This window comes from Cupressus sempervirens, chromosome 1, assembly GCF_028749045.1.
Source record: "Cupressus sempervirens isolate cs-2001-9-10 chromosome 1, ASM2874904v1, whole genome shotgun sequence".
In the NCBI taxonomy this organism is placed as follows: Eukaryota; Viridiplantae; Streptophyta; class Pinopsida; order Cupressales; family Cupressaceae; genus Cupressus; species Cupressus sempervirens.
Window position 1 is genome coordinate 664963332 of NC_143118.1, and position 16546 is coordinate 664979877.

A 16546-nucleotide genomic window follows, 5' to 3' on the forward strand; every position below is an offset into this window, starting at 1 on the left:
GAATCTAATTTAAATACTCTTTCATAGTGCATTAGAGTTAATTTAATATTATCCCCCATCATCCCCTTTTAATTAAATTTTATTTATTTAACTTTTACATGTCTATTTTCTTATAAGTCCAATTAAATTAGATCCTATTTAATTATAATCCTAACCCTAACCTGCCTCCTGCCTTGCATCCATTCCTAACAACACTATCCATTAACTAGTCAAGGTTAATTAGATCAATTCCTTAATTCCTACAACAATCAACACTAATCATATCCTCTACATATCTCCAAAATAAAACTTTTTCCAAAAATTCTAAATTTTCTCAAACAAAATTTCTTACAACCTATTACACTTACCAAAAGTGTTGCATTGGTAAAAAATCTCTTACAAGATCTATGACATCTATGACATTTGTACTCATAGTACACATTCATCCATCCCATTACAAGTTGCTCACACGTGTGTGCAACCTTGAGCTTTGCATGGCTTATGTCTCCCTTGTGGCACTTATGCAAATGCCACTATATCAATTACTTCCAAAAATCTATAAATAAAGCCATTTTCTCAAGCATTTCATATTATTTTTCGATGCAACAATATTATGCTAGTTTGAATAAAGTTCATGTTGCATTCATTCAGTGATTTATTGCTAACTCTTGTTTGGTAGATGCACACATTCACATAGCTTGAATGACAATTTTGCATTCACTTATATATCTAGTTGCTTTTACTACTCATCTTAGATCTTACATTTAGTATCATTGACTTACACTTTGCATTTATATCAAATAATTGAGGATAGTTTCATCATAACCATTCCTCGAGTTAGTCAATATAGTCCATATATATTTTCATCCATCAATCAATGCTAGGACTTGATTTGTTGTGTTGGGAGACCACACCCAAAAACCTTTCTAAGAGGAAATCAACAAGGCTTGGGTGTTCTTGTTCAATCTCATCTGAGGTTACATTGAGAAGCTATTTTGTGTGTTTCAAATTTATATAAACATGTTATGATAGAATGATTGTTATTACCTAGCATTCACATGTTTGAGCTTGTTCCACATAGGTAGGTCTCCAAGGTACACTTGTTTATGACCAAGCTATGAATATATGCACTAATGTGTTGTGACTCATTGTCACATGCACATATTTGTCATTGGCCTAGTATGACTAATGCTGATATCATATGTTATTAGTTGTATTGTGATTGATGTCGATATGATATAACATTGCTCCTATTGTGATAAATGTCCATATGCATCTTTTTCTCAATGTGAATTATAGATGATAACATCATTGATCTCAAGAAATGAAAATATGGAGTGTTAGTAATGGTGTTGATCTATCAATCCAATTTGGTCTCAAAGAGACTACCCCAAATTGGAATTGATAGTAGACTATAGAGTATGTTTCACCTTCAAAAATACAGTCCTCAATGAATTCCAATGAAAGCATACAAAGACAAATGAATGCAAAATGTAAGTAATGATAATGGTGCTATCTCAATCTTGATACAAAAATGATGTTCTTATATTGCAAAGCAAGTCAACTAGTAATATTATGCCATCATAATGTGAATATGAATTAGGTTCATGCCAAGGGAAGGTCAAGCCACAAGTGAGCCATCCAAAAATAGGCCCCCTTGCAACACTTAATAGCTCACGAGGAATCATATGACCTATAAAGGGTAATTATGAATTCATCCCACTTAAGATAGAGGAGACATGACATTACTTCATGGCATTAAGATTATGAAGTACTTGAGATCCTTGAATGTAAAGGTTTTGTCAAGAATTTCTAACAATGTCTTTAAAGTGTCAAGGTAGAAAACGACAACAAAAGCTTGATGACCTACTAAATCCCTCAAGGAATTGAGATTTGTGAACATGTGCTCTTTTTCCCTTATTTAACATCGGTGAAAAGAGTAAGCCTACATTTCCAAAGTTAATAATGCTTTTTGAGGCATCTTAGAATGCCTTCATTCATTCTTTTGACTTTGGGTTAAAAATAATTCACAAACTTATGAGTTTGTTGACCTAACTTGTATTCGACATGACAAAAAACCATGAACTTTGACCAAAAAAGAAAAGATTTAGCATTCCCATGAATAAAAAAAACCAAAGAACCAACATTCATGTAAGCCTATTGGTTTGTAAACCTAGTAAACATTCAAAATTGCCTAAAAATAGCCTATTTACATCCCTTTTTGCCAAATTTGAACTATATATACTCCTAAACCTCTCTACAAGATTATGTCTCCAATAATCCCTAAATTCAAGCAAGAAATGCCTCTAGAAGCTAATGACTTAAACCAACAAAATCTAAGAAAAGCTAAATTAAATATTTAAAAGTACAAGCGAAAATATTGGTTAATGATGACATTTCCTCTATTTCCTTTATTTACAATAAGAAAGGGAGACAATGAATGAAGAAAATATGTTTACCTGAAAAATCTTGCAAAATGTAATAGAAGGGCTAAAAGAATCAACCAAGAAAACATTATAAATTGTGCAACTTAAAGACAAACCCAATAGAAAGATCAAGAAACCAAAGAGTATAAGGTTGTTTAACAAATGAGAAGTAATCATACTAAAAAATCTTACTCTGGAAGGAGTAATGAAAAAGGACACCACATATGAGGTTGTAGAAGATATTTTCATGTTCAATTGAATATTATGATCACTTCTTAGTTAATGCGAGTATAGAAGCTTAGAACACACGAGAAGCAATCATGGACTACTCAAAGGCTCCAATTAGATTAATATAAAAACATACTCTAGGAGAAGTAATGAATGAGGACATCCTATGTGAGGTTGTAGGACATGTTTTCATTCCCAATTGATTATTATGATTAGTTCTACTTCTTGGCTCATGAGAATGTAGAAGCTTAGACCACACTTTTACCTTATTAAAAATTAATTAAATAAGTTAAAGATGTGAAGTTATGTCTAATTAGGCCTAAGGATGATTAGGATGCCATTTAAAGAATTATCCAAGCGCCATTTTTTACTATAAGGTGAGCATACTTGTTTTGATTGTAAAGAACATTGTGATCATGAAACAAGCTTACCCATAAATATTTGTTGGATATGAAATCATCCAACATCTATTAAAGCAATAAAAAAGCTAAGCATCTAAAGAAATATTAAATCATTGTTCCCATTGGATCTTGCTATATCACCATTTTGAATCAACCGCATATTCACACCATTGGCATAGAGATACCTATTGTGGTTCAAACGTAATGTGATGAAGGGTATTCCCCTTACAAACCAACACACAAAAACAACAATAGTGTAATAAACAAAAAATCGACGATACACCTACTTTATAGTATCCCAATGAAATGGGAACTACAACATTTAAAAACTTACATGCTAAAACAACATGGGCTCAAATCCTCACAAAGAAAATCACTCTAAGATAACCCTACAATACAAATCACTCTTTATGTAGTGCCAATAATGACCTTTGAATGTTCCAAAAAGTGTAGTTTTCCTTTCGGCAACCAAGGGTCCAACAATTCATTTTCTACCAAGTCAACTCTTCATTGGAACTTAAGTTTTGGTGGCACAACTTTTAAGAACCATCACTTTTGACTCGAGCATTCAATTTGCTATTATAATCTATCATTGGAAATCTCACAAATAGATCTACAATGTAAACAAATCTTAAAGACATGTTTATCAAATATAAAAACCTTTCTAAGGCTTTTATTTTCCTCAATTTTGAGTTTGAAACTTCATCGGAGAAATTTCCTAGGACAAACACTTCAATATCTCCCAAATGGTGAATGCTATTGAGATTAGATGATTCGTTCCTAAACCATTTTTCTCTTTGGGATCACTTTTCATGTATATACAAACCAAAATATGCTAACTTTCTTAAAGTACCATGTGAATGTTTTTGGCCATTTCAAGCTTCCAATAGCCCTACACCTCATAGTTGTCATCATGGACTCCAAATCAACTAAATAAAACAACATAGCAAAAGAAAAATGCAACATTCTTGGGCAATTCAAGAATGCCTTCACACAAGATGATCTTGCATTAGAATGCAAGTGCATAGAAATAAACAACAACTAATCTAAGGGACCTCTTGTAATACAAAAAAATGATGATATAAATGGCCAAAGATGTTGAGTTAGCAATTAATATATAGTTGTGCAAGTTAGAGTGCAAGAGAGGTACTAGCATGAACTATAATGCATATATAGCCTCTAAATGTGCAATTTAATTATGAGAACATGCAAAACAACATTGATGTTGATGGATAAAGCCAGGATTGAAAATCTATACCTCCACACCAAGGGCTTAGTTTTTGTCTTTATCAATTTCATCTGGCCTTATCCTTTCCCAAGTAGATTTTGGTCCAAGAAGCACCCAATTATGCCACCCTCCCTCTACCACTATTATATAGACCCCTAGTCTTTGTAAGAAGTAGTATATTAAGAATCCAAGATTAAAACCCTAAATTGCTACTCGTTTAAAGCCCACCCACATTGCCACTAAGTTGGACTTCATCGAACATAAATGGTAACCTTGACCTCTTATAAAGAAAAAAGGGAAAGCCTCTATGAGAAAAGTGAAATTCACTATACAAGAGATTGCTTCAAAAGATAAGGTTGTTGAAGAAACTAGCACCCCTAAAAGGTCCAATATGTTGGCTACATAGTCTAATAATAAGGGTGGAAGAAGAAAATGACAAAGTTTGACACACAAGAAGACGAGGGTCATAGGATGGAGTGGAATGAAGAATAAGTAAGATAAAAAAATGAAAATAAGGGGTTAGTGAGTGAGAAGGAAGCTTAAAGATTGCTAATAGTTATACCAACGTGTCTAAAAGCCTTGAAGTATGGGCTTGTTGATCTCACCAATAAAAAGATGTCAGAGGAAGAGGATGTCAATAAACTTAAGAACTAACACAATGACGTACAAGATGGAAAATACCAAAGTCAATCAAGCTTGAAAGGAAAATTACTAGCATCTCCAAGTTAGGCATATGAGTAATGCATAACTCTACTACCTATTTATATCTCTTATAGAACAAGATCCTTGGTGCTGACAAGAGTGACTACAAGAAGGAAAATTTCAAATTCCTAACAAAGGATTGATCTAATATGTTGTAACAAGTTGGGTGCAAATATAGAGGAGCTTGACAAGGACAAGGTCCTTTATATTTTGTTACCCTTTTAATATTAATTAACCTGCTTGGCAATATGCTAACAATTTTAAAGTTGATGTTTTTAATTTTTTATCTTTAAGTAGAACAGTTATCATTATTGCAATTAATGACCCTAAGTGGCCTTTATATACGACTTTGTTCCAGTTTAGATGATTTGTTGGATAAGAATCCTAAAGATATGGTTCTTGAAAATGATGTTGATATTTTGGTTTTGATATTTTTGATATTCATAGTGTCATGCTATGTTGTTAATTTGTTGCTATTGTCTATCCTACTAACTATACACCATTTTGGTGGTTGTGTAATGGGGAACCACCCTTGTTATATTTCTTCTAATGTCATAAATGTTGAAAGTGAGAAAACATAACACCTCTATAGAAATTCATCTAAAGAATTTGAGAAAGCATGCAACAGACATGTTCAATTGATTATAAGCATATAATTTTTCCATAGAAGTTGGACTCAAATCTCATGCAAGTTGAAGAATGGACACACATTCTATGAGAGAAGAATTACAAAATGGTACCAAGGCGATAACACTTGCATCAGACATTAACACTAATTAAAAATATGCATCACCTATTATGTTTTACAAAAATGGAAAACAATCATTTTTACATAACCCAATAATGAAAATGGTGTTACGTTATATGGGTATTTCCAATATTGAAGAAAAAATACCATACTATTTTTACACACACTTCTTCATTAGTTTTGACTAACTTTCCCAAGTGCTAATGATCATATTTCTTCCTTTAGGGTACATTTGGCTTGTGGAATTGTAGAAATCGCGATTTTGCCAAATCAAGGTCTTGCAAATCTTCAATCTGTTTTGGGCATTTTACTTGTACCATTTGTTTCACTCGGAAGATGAGTTTAAAGATATATTTTTATGTGTAAGCTTGGAGTTGAAGGCAAGCTCCAAAAAATAGTCCAATCTATTTTTTTTACTCTCCTCAAAAAACATAACCAGGTTTTGATTTTCAATTCCTAGTTGCAAGTGGGAAGTCTGATAACCTAGTTTTGAAACAAAATTAGATGTTTGGTATTCTAATTCCATTTTGTCAATTTGGAAACAAATAAAAAAAAATTCAAATCTAGATTATGAAAAAGCCAATTCCCACCATCTTCCACGAACCAAACAAATCCTTAGTATCAAAACCCTCTTAAGCTAATGATCATCTTTCTTCCTTTAGTATCAAAACTCTCTTCCTTTAAGTATATTTTATTTTCCCCTAAACTATTATTTTATATGTTTCCAAGGAATATACTTCAAATTCAATGAGGTACCACAGTAAATGTGCAAAGTTTGTGGCTTCATATGGAAAAATTATTAAAAACATATAGCTATGAATTGCCACTTGCTAATAGCTATAAACATGCCTTGTGCTTGGAAATGTTGAATTTTAAAATTTGAACTATTATTCTTGAAAACCTCACCAAGAAGTACAAACTTTGATGGGTTTAAAATATATTGTGTGAAATTTGTAAAAAATCTTCACTTGAATAGATCACAACACTTAAGATCGCCCAAGGAATATGCAATAAAAAACTATTTGCTGACATGATAATTAATTGAATGAAAATGTGATAATTAATATCAATGAAAAAATTAGAACAAAATTGGATAACTTTGAAATATTCAATGTTAACATGTTTTATGAAAGCCCTCTTGAGAAAAGTAGAATTTCTTTTAGAAGCATGTTACAAGTTTTACATCCTCAAAAAGAAGATAAAGAGCACGATCAATCTGTGAGATTAATGATTATAGTAACAACAAAAAACAAAAATGCAATTGCATATCTAATCTAAATTACAACAAAACAATATTGATTAGAATATATAAGAATGATATAACCCTAACGCAACAAGGATTGAATGTGTTTAATTTCTTTTGGAACTGAAGCAGTAAGGACCTGCATTCAAAGTCCAAATTTAGAAAAAGAACAGCTAACAAGTATCATGCTGAAATGAATAACAATTGTTGAAACTGGGAAATACAAATTTATTTTTTTAAATGTCTTTCCTAAGTAAAATATCCAAGCTTTAAAAACGTAGTCTTAAATTTCCTTCCAATAGTTGGAAAATGTAAGGTCAAGCATAAAGAGAAATTTCCTAAATGTCAACCAGGTGAGAATCATTGCATTCATAGTATCATCACACTTGAAAAACCTGTGATTAATCTCGAGTAGTCATAACCCACTCCATTTGTTTTCCCTTCATTGTTCAAAAGGTGATTTTTCATATATAACTATAACTATAACTATATATATATATATATATATATATATATATATATATATATATATATATATATATATATATATATATATATATATATATATATATATATATATATGCTCAATAGAGACTAAATATTTTTTGCTTATGGTATTTTAAAATTTCATTAAGTTTGAGTTTGAACCTATGTTTCACCAACTTCCCAAATTTCTGAGATGGGAAAGTCATTTTTGGGGACACCAATGTATATGTATATGTGTGTGTGTGTGTGGACTAGAGTCCAAAAAGCCTTTGTATCCTTTAGAGGTGCTCACCTTGGCAAAAAAAGCATACTATCTTGAGCTAGAGGCATCCACTGCCAGAATGGCATCAAGGCCATCCCAGCCATTTGGGCAATCAGTGATCTAACATGAAATTGCATCGAAGGCAACCTTGGATAGAAAATTCAATGCTAGGTTGACCTCCCAGTAAACATGTTTAAAGAAGTTGATTTCTGACAAATATGCATAAATGGCTTGAATCCAAGGTTCAAAACATCGATTGTGGAGAAAGCCCAATGCGATAGCAGTAATTACTAAAAGGGAATCACCTTCAATATCCACATGATTTAGATGGTTTGCCCTTAAGCATTTCACGGCCTCATATAAGGCCCTAAATTTGGCCATATTGCTTGATCCAACTGGTGGCTTGGTTGCCCCAAGCCAGAGAAGCTTTCCATTGCAGTCTTTGAAAAGGAAACTACATCCTGAAGTGTCAGGATTAACCGAGCAGCACCATAAAAATTTAATTTAAGTCTTCTTGCAGGGGGCTCCTGGTTGTCTTTGCTTTTACAATATCACCTTTGGGTAATATTAGGTGGTTCCATGTTTTCTTTATATCCCTGTCCCACGATGAAAAGAATCAATACTTCTTATTTCTTATGACCACATTCAAGTATTCTGAGATGTCAATCTATGTTTTGTTCATCATGGTTTCTAGAGAGGCCTTAGCATCTTGGAACACAAACATTTTTCTCTCCACAAACACCATAATAACATAGCAGGGGTAGCAAACCATAATCCATCCCACTAGAGAATTGTGTCCATAGGTGGGCCAACATCAAAAGAAATCATTCACTGCGTTCGGCAAGGGGCCTTGCCAATCCAATATGCCTTGGAATTTTCTGCAGTAGGCATTGGCAAAGGCACAATGAAGAAAGGCGCGATCAATAGATTCAGGGGTATTTTTGCAAAGAGGGCAGCAAAAAGGGCCATAGAACCTAATTGCCCCAATCTATCCCTAGTAAGTGTGTGCTTTCTCATGACCAGCCATGTGAAAACACTGGCTTTTAGTAGTATAAACTCTCTCCACCAATTTTAGCAGCCATTCACTTGTTACTCTTGATTTGAGAGACTATTTAGCCTACTCTTGTGGAGTACTCACTCGTCTTTGCTGCACACCAGATAATGTCATCATCTTAGTTATTAATAATCATTTGACGTTTGTTCAGTTCCTCCCTCAGAGTTTTCCTAGTCTCATCATCTAATATCTCAAAATGCTTCAAGTGAACTGATAGACTCCCATTATTCCAATTTATGCTCATTAAATCAAAAATTTGAGGGCCATGTTCCCTCTGTGATGTGAACAACATTCTGTAGTTTGATAATGGAGGCAAGAGGGCCATACCGTTCTGTGAGTCTTGCCAAAATAGGGCTGAATTCCCATTGCCGACTTTTCAAGTCAAGTGATTGATAATCAGTTGCCTGCTCTGACACATGAAATTTCATATTGACGAGCCTCTAGGTGAATTAGCAATAGTCAATATTTGGGATGAGTTCACCTTAATCAGATACATGAGGCTTAGTAGTTTACTCCGGTACTTCAGGATTTATGTACACACAAAAGTCAAGTTTGGTGTCAAGGGCTTGATTCTGAAGCATAATATCTCTAATTGCGAGGCCCCCTTCCTCTTTTCCTTTTGCCATGTCATCCCAAGCCACTAGTGGGATATGGTAGGAATCGTTGGTTCCTTCCAACACAAATTTTTTTTGCTAAGTTGTTAATTTTGATGCCATACTGCTAGTGATTTCGATGCACGATAGCATGTAAATGAGGATGGCGATGAATAGGGATTTGAGCATTGCGATTCTATCAACCACTGTGAGCCATCAACCTGTCCAGCAAGCAATCTATTTTTCACATTTATCCAAGATATCCTTCCAAAGAGAGTCCCTTGTTGCATTGCACAATAGAGGGATACTCACGTCTGTGGCAATTTGAGGATGTTCTCAACTCTGCTGTTGAGAGTTACGGGTATTAAAAATGTATATTCTAGATTTAGTTTCATTTATTACTTGGCGAGATGCCTCAGAATTGGCCTATAAAACCTGCTTAATAGCATGGGCTTCTTCATTTGCCACCTTCCCAAAGAGTAGTGTGTCATCCACAGAAAATTAGTGAGCAATGGGTTTCAAATCATTGACCATGGTGATCCTACACCAGTGTCCCTCATTCATCGCATTTGATATCATATAACTAAGAGAATTTGCCATAATAACAATAAGAAATTATGATAGGGGATCACCTTGGTATAGACCATTCACACCTTCAAAAATGCCACAGGATAGCATTGACAATTACGAAATATTTGATAGTAGAAATACATGTACTAACCTATTCTATCCATTCACAGGAAGCCCAGATGTGCCATAAATTTTGCAAGGAAATGCTATCTTACTTTGTCATAGGCCTTGCTCATGTCCACCTTAAGGAGCATGCTTCTCAGGCTATGTTTATTGATGGAGAGGAGGGTTTCATGTGTAATAATAATTCCATCAGTAATGTTTCAATCTGGCAAAAATCTGCTTTGTTCCTGCGATATGATCTTTGGTAATATCACCTCAAGATGATTGGCAATGACCTTCAGTATTATTTTGTTTGTGAGATTGCACAAAGAAATTGGTTTGTAGTCTGCATATGATATGCATTCAGTCTTCTTGGAGATGAGAGAAATATTTGTGTTGTTTAGATCCTTAAGAAATTTTCTCTTCCTTCTTGACTCTACCACCATTTTAACCACATCATCCTGGCTAAAACTCCAGCACTTCTAAAAGAAAAGGGTGGTAAAACCATTAAGACCTCAGGCCTTATTTGTGTTAAGAGTAAAAAGGTTATTTAATTAATTAATTTAATCATATTGCTTAATTAATTCACCTTTTTCCTTTTTTCACTTAAGCTAGATTTAGGAAGCTTTAGTTTGCATTTAATAGTTCTTTTATTTTACGCATACATCCTTGGGTTTTCTTTTTTAGGTTGAGTTTGCTTTTCTATTTTTAGTGCTCTTGCTTTCTATAATGGCAATGTCCACCTTTTTGTAATTTTTGTATCATTACAATACATATTCTTTTGCTTCAAGCTTTCAAAGCACCTTTATATTTTCTGCGGTTTCTTCACTTGATAGGATATTTGCATGTAGGAGATTACTGCACTTGTCGGAATTCATCTTCTATGAAATCTCAAATGCTATCAGCAATCACCTTGCGGCTTCCTGTTTTTTAAAATTTTTTTAAGGAGCCTATTCTGCACAGTTTAAGTCTTTTTGTAAGGAAATATTAAAAAAAATGCATTCCTTTTGCAAGGCTTATTTCAAATTGTTGCAGGATCATTCTTTTTTTAAATTACATATTTTTGGAGTTTATTATTTGAAAAAAAAGCCCAATTTTTTTATTTAAAAAAAACCCTCAATTGTTTTTAAAACGTTTTTGTAAAATACGGTGAGCAAATTTTTAGGGGCCTGCGACATTTTCTTGGGCCCGCGGCCTCAAAAGTTGCAGCCTTCATAAATGCAGCTCCAAGGGCCTTCGACCTTAGAAGTCGGCAGCTCTAGCCATATATAGAGGCTTTAGAACTGTGGTGACATTTTTGAAAAAACGTTTATCGCTGGTTTGGTTTGCCATCGTTGCTGCCGCCTGCGACATCTTGCAACTTTGTCATCCACCCACTGCTACTGACCTGCCACTGCAACTTAGCCAATGGGCCACCTGACCAGTGTCTTTGTGCCACCAGGGCTCTTTCTCAAGTTTTCTTTAAGAATACTGTAGATTTTTTGTTAGACTTACTTGTTCATACGGTATTGAAATTGGGCAAACGAGATATCTTTGGAAAACTAATTTTGAGCCCCATCCAGTGGTATAGGTTAATTATTCTAATTTTGCCATTTTTCAAAAAACAAATAGACATTGGAAAGGTGTTACAACACTCTTTTTGAATCTGCACTCAAATTCATCAGCTACACAGAGATCAAACCTTAGTTCTATTTTCCTTTTTGGCACTTTCCAGCTTTAAGATTGATGCTAGGGTTTGGGATCTTGTATTGCGGGGGGTATTTTTCTTCTTGTTTCACATGGAAGACCCTTCCTCTTTTGAGCGGCTTACTCCACAACAATGGATGGCGTGTAAAGGAAAATCAACAAAGACAAGGAACGATTGCAGATAAATTATGAAGAGAAGACAGTAAAAGTCAAAGCAATTCCAAAATGAGTGTGATCCAAAATGTCGATGTTAAAAAACTGCTACACAATGTAATCCAAAAGTTGATACAGAGGATTAATTGAGTCCAAACTGTTAAGTCAGGAAGGGTGTGATTTAAATCTTAATCAATGAATTTAAGTTATGGAAAGGCATAAGTTAAAGAGATGTCTCTCTAATGTCTCTACTTACCCATCAAACAAAATATATATTTTGAACAAAATATTTTAAAGGACAACACCGATAAAGGTAGAGAGAAAAATAAAAAACACAACAAAGAAAGAAAGAAAAAAAGGGCATGCCCACAACAAAAGGATACATCGATTGGGGAGACAATCTAGTTTTCGTATACAAGGAAATGGATTGAGTCTAACAGAGGGGAAGAGAGGATGAAAGATTCATAGCAATAAATATATATCAGTTCATATTTAATCTATATGTCATCAAAACCCAAAGTGTATAAATTAGGTTTTTCAATTTGGGGACATTACATTTTATTAGTTCCTTAATAGTTTTTTTCTAGTTCTTATTTGTAATATCCCCATCATAGAATAGATTATTAATCAAACTATTGTTAATAGGCCGAATGATTTAATTTATCTTGGACCCACTTTTGTTTTGTTTTCGTAGTTTGTGTTGCCGTTGGCTATCTTTGTACACCCTTGGAAAGTTTTCCCTAACAGGTATTTAAGTATGGCTTGTAGGTACTCTTTAGATATGGGATTTGGATTATTTCTTTGTACTGCGAATTCCCGTTGGGATTTTCTCTTGTTCGCCATTTCGGAAGTGAAAGATCTTTTCTATTTGGTTTGTTCGGTTTTGATGGGATCCAACCCTCACCCTATTTTGTTGTATGTAATATTTCGCTTGGATCTGACAAATTAGAGCACAATCTTTTGGCAAATACTAATTGAAGGTTACTTGTGTTCTATCTGGTGAATTTAGATCTCTAAGTTTAGATTGCATTATTGAGTTTTCCCTCCATCCGTACACCATTCATCTTTCCGTTCTTCAGGCATCCTTGTGTTCTTGTCCGTATGACCTTCCTGTTGACACCATATGACCTTCTTGTGTACTAACTTTGACACCATACAGCCTATACTATATACCATGTGGCCAGTTACCCTTGCCCCACAGATGCCTCTTCCCACTGTACAGTCGCCTGCCTTCTGCAAGCCCTCCAAAGCCACCGTACAACCTCCTAGGACACACCGTACAACCTCCTTGCATACACCGTATGACCTTCCTACAAGCATCGTATGGCTGCTCTCCCACCACCATACATACAACTCTCAAGCCCTCAACTAGCCGTACCTCTCTTGTGCCTACCATATAGTCTACCAGGACTAGTATGCATTATTTTGGTTTTCTGGCATCCATTAGACTCATACACAGGCAATCCAATTGGTGGATCAGACCTTGGAATATTACAGTGGTATCAGAGTTTCAATCCTGCCAACTTGTGGATAGTGAATGAGAGTTTATAGCTAGAAGAGAAGAAGAACCCATTCTGTTGATATAATGGCTGTCAAACTAGAACCCACAGCTACTAAACTCGTGGCACTACTGAGAGAACTTGCAAGGAATCAAGCACAAATCAATGATACTAAACGACTCATGGAAGAGAGTCTCAAGAAGTTGGCAACCAATAAAATATCCAAAGAACAAAATGGTCACAATGTGGACTCGGTGTTGGGTAAAGCAAACCCTCATCCAACACGCTCTTGACCTTCCATTCTGTCTTTTCCCCCATAGATGGAGACACCACCCAGAGGGAAGCAACCGACCTTTAAAGAAATGCAAGAACCGCTAAGAGAAGACTGGAAGAATGCGAATTTTGAGGAAGATATATCCTACAAAGATTATGCAGATCTGAGAATGAGATATTCGGGAGGTGGAAACGAAGGATATTTTAATGATGATCTCATAAGGAAGTTGAGTAAAATAAATCTGTCATCATTTGACAAATTTGGATCCATATCTGTGCAAGCATGGGTAATGAAGGCAAATACTTACTTCTAGCTTAACCCCATGCCAGAAGAAGAAGCAATTAAATGTGGGGCATTACACTTGGAGAGAGTTGCACATGAACGGTGACATCACGACACCATCACACTGGGGCATGATCAAATAAATACTAGTGTAACCCAGAGACTTGCACCCCCCTCCCAAACCTTGAAGTACCCATCCCCGAGACGTCCTCGCATCAGGTACTTGAGTACCCAAGCACCCCCAGCTCCGCCATTCCACAAGCATGTCGCTACTGGGATGTGTACTTGAATTTCTATTTGAATTTTGATTTTTGAATGTTACTATTGGGTATGTAATACATTACTATGTTGAATGTCAATGGGAACAATTCATGTTGCAATTTTGCTATGTTCAAGTATTTTAATTTGGTATGTTCTAGTGAACTACTGAAACATCATTTCATAACTAGCGTTTCAAGTTCTAATATGTATACTATACAACACCCCTCTCTGGCCCGTCCTCCCCTTGTTGTCGTCCCCTAGCCGTCCCCTCGCCATCCCCAAAATGAGGCCCATTTTCCCTGCGTCCCAGAAACTTGTCTCGCCGTCCTGAAGTACCACCATACTGGTGTAACACTGATAAATAACTATGCCGAATTCACTGAGAGATTGATAGATTGATAGAAAGATTTGACGATAAAGATCCAGAACTCAATTTCAAAGATTTGGCACAACTGAGGCAAATTGAATCGGTTGACCAGTGCATTGCAGAATTTTAGAAACTCTCTATTTTGGTCACGAACATTTATGAAAGAAGACGAATAGTACTCTTCATGGACAGACTAACAGAACCACTAAAGGATTGGGTAAAAGGGTTCAATTTTGCTACGCTGTCGGAGACCATTAAGAAGGCAAGGAGTATGGCATCATCAATGATGTCATCCTTACGAAGTTACTCACATTAACCACTAGTGTTTCCGAGGGATAAAGATAACAAACCTTCACCGAGAAAGTTGTCGTTGGACGAAGCTACTAGATAGGAGCTCCGAAGGAAGAAACTATGTTTCAACTGCAAAGGACCATGGGAACCTGGGCACAGGTGTCTCGGGAAAGGAAAAATACGCTACATTGAGGTCGTGTCTGATGATGAGGACGAATAGGAAGATATACGTTCCGAAGACAACCAACCCCACAAACACACAAAAATTGTTAGTTTGAACCGTACGGAAAGAATTGTAGCATTAGTGAGGCACGAAGGAACTATCGCCCTTGTCAATAGCCTGAGGTGCACGGTATTTCGTGTAGGGGAAACCCTTCAAGGACAAAGGGTTATGGTGATTCTTGATAGCGGAGCCACTCTAAATTTCATAAACTCATCTCTAGTGAAATGAAGAGGTCTACCTACAGAGACGCACACAGGATTCTAGGTCAAGGTTGTCGGAGGGACTCTCCTGCCCTGCACACAACTTGTTCCTCAGCTAAGTATCACAATGGTGAATCACATGGTGACCAAGGTTTCTTCATAGTGGACCTTGATGACATGGAGGTTATTTTGGGCATACAGTGGATGGAGACACTTGATGAATACACTCATAACTTCAAATGGATGGATTTCACTTTTGTTGTCGATGGAAAGGAGGTTGTTCTCCGTGGAATGGCAAATAAGGGTCTGAGGGAAGTTTCTACTCATCGGATGGAGGCAATTTTTCAGTGTGATGATGTTGCTTGGGCTGCACACTTGTCTCAGCAGAACCTATAAAAGGGCAACAAACACATCCCTTGGATGGTGATCTCTAGAATATCTTGAGCGATCACGATAAAGTTTTTATAGACATTCCTCCTAGCATACCACCTCATCGAGTGTTTGAACATACTATCGAGTCCGAAGCAAGAGCCAAGCCGGTCATAACCACACCCTACCGCCATCCCAAGAAATTCAAAGATGAGAACGAAAAGACGATTCAAGAACTACTAGAGAAAGGATGGATCCGTCCCAATTCTAGCCCTTTCGTGTCATTAGTGGTATTGGTCAAAAAGGATGGGACAACGCGCATGTGTGTGGATTACTGTGCATTGAACAAAAAAACAATAAAGAATAGATATCCCATTCCAAGGATAGATGAGTTGTTGGATGAATTACATGGCCCTGTCTATTTTTTGAAGATAGATCTCTGTTTTGGATACCATTAGATCTGCATGAGGGAGGAAGACGTGGAAAAGCCAACTTTTCATTGTCACTATGGGCATTATGAGTTCCTGGTCATGCCGTTCGGATTAACGAATGCACTTGCTACATTCCAATCATGCATGAATCACATCTTCAACAAACAATTGCATAAGTCCTTATTGGTATTTCTTGATGACATTCTTATTTATAGCAAGACATGGGAAGAGCACCTGAAGCATTTGGATGAAGTCCTAAGGATCATGAAGGATCAGTCTTTGTTTGCCAAGCAATCCAAGTGTGAATTTGGTATGACAAAAATATTATACTTGGGACATGTTAGTAAATATGGCATTCAAGTTCATCAGGAGAAGATTCGAGCTATCCTTGATTGGCCTCCCCCAAAATCACTCACGGAGTTGCAAGGATTTTTTGGACTATGTAGTTATTATTGGAGGTTTGTAAAGGGGTTCTCTTAGCTCAACGC

The 16546-nt window shown here is 35.8% G+C and overlaps 1 protein-coding gene across 7 annotated transcripts in view; it reads right to left on the bottom strand.

Moving 5' to 3' along the window:
- LOC149579640 (Metallopeptidase M24 family protein) overlaps positions 1–16546 on the bottom strand; it is a 290429-nt gene that overhangs the window by 16825 nt on the left and 257058 nt on the right. For 2 of the 7 annotated variants that reach the window (XM_089786206.1, XM_089786213.1), the window contains one exon: positions 6851–7094. The exons of the other annotated variants lie outside the window; for them this stretch is intronic. In XM_089786206.1, the coding sequence (XP_089642332.1) occupies positions 7038–7094 (57 nt within the window). In that variant the 3' untranslated portion in view covers positions 6851–7037. Of the gene's footprint in view, positions 1–6850; positions 7095–16546 lie in introns of those variants that run through there. 7 annotated transcript variants of the gene reach the window in all.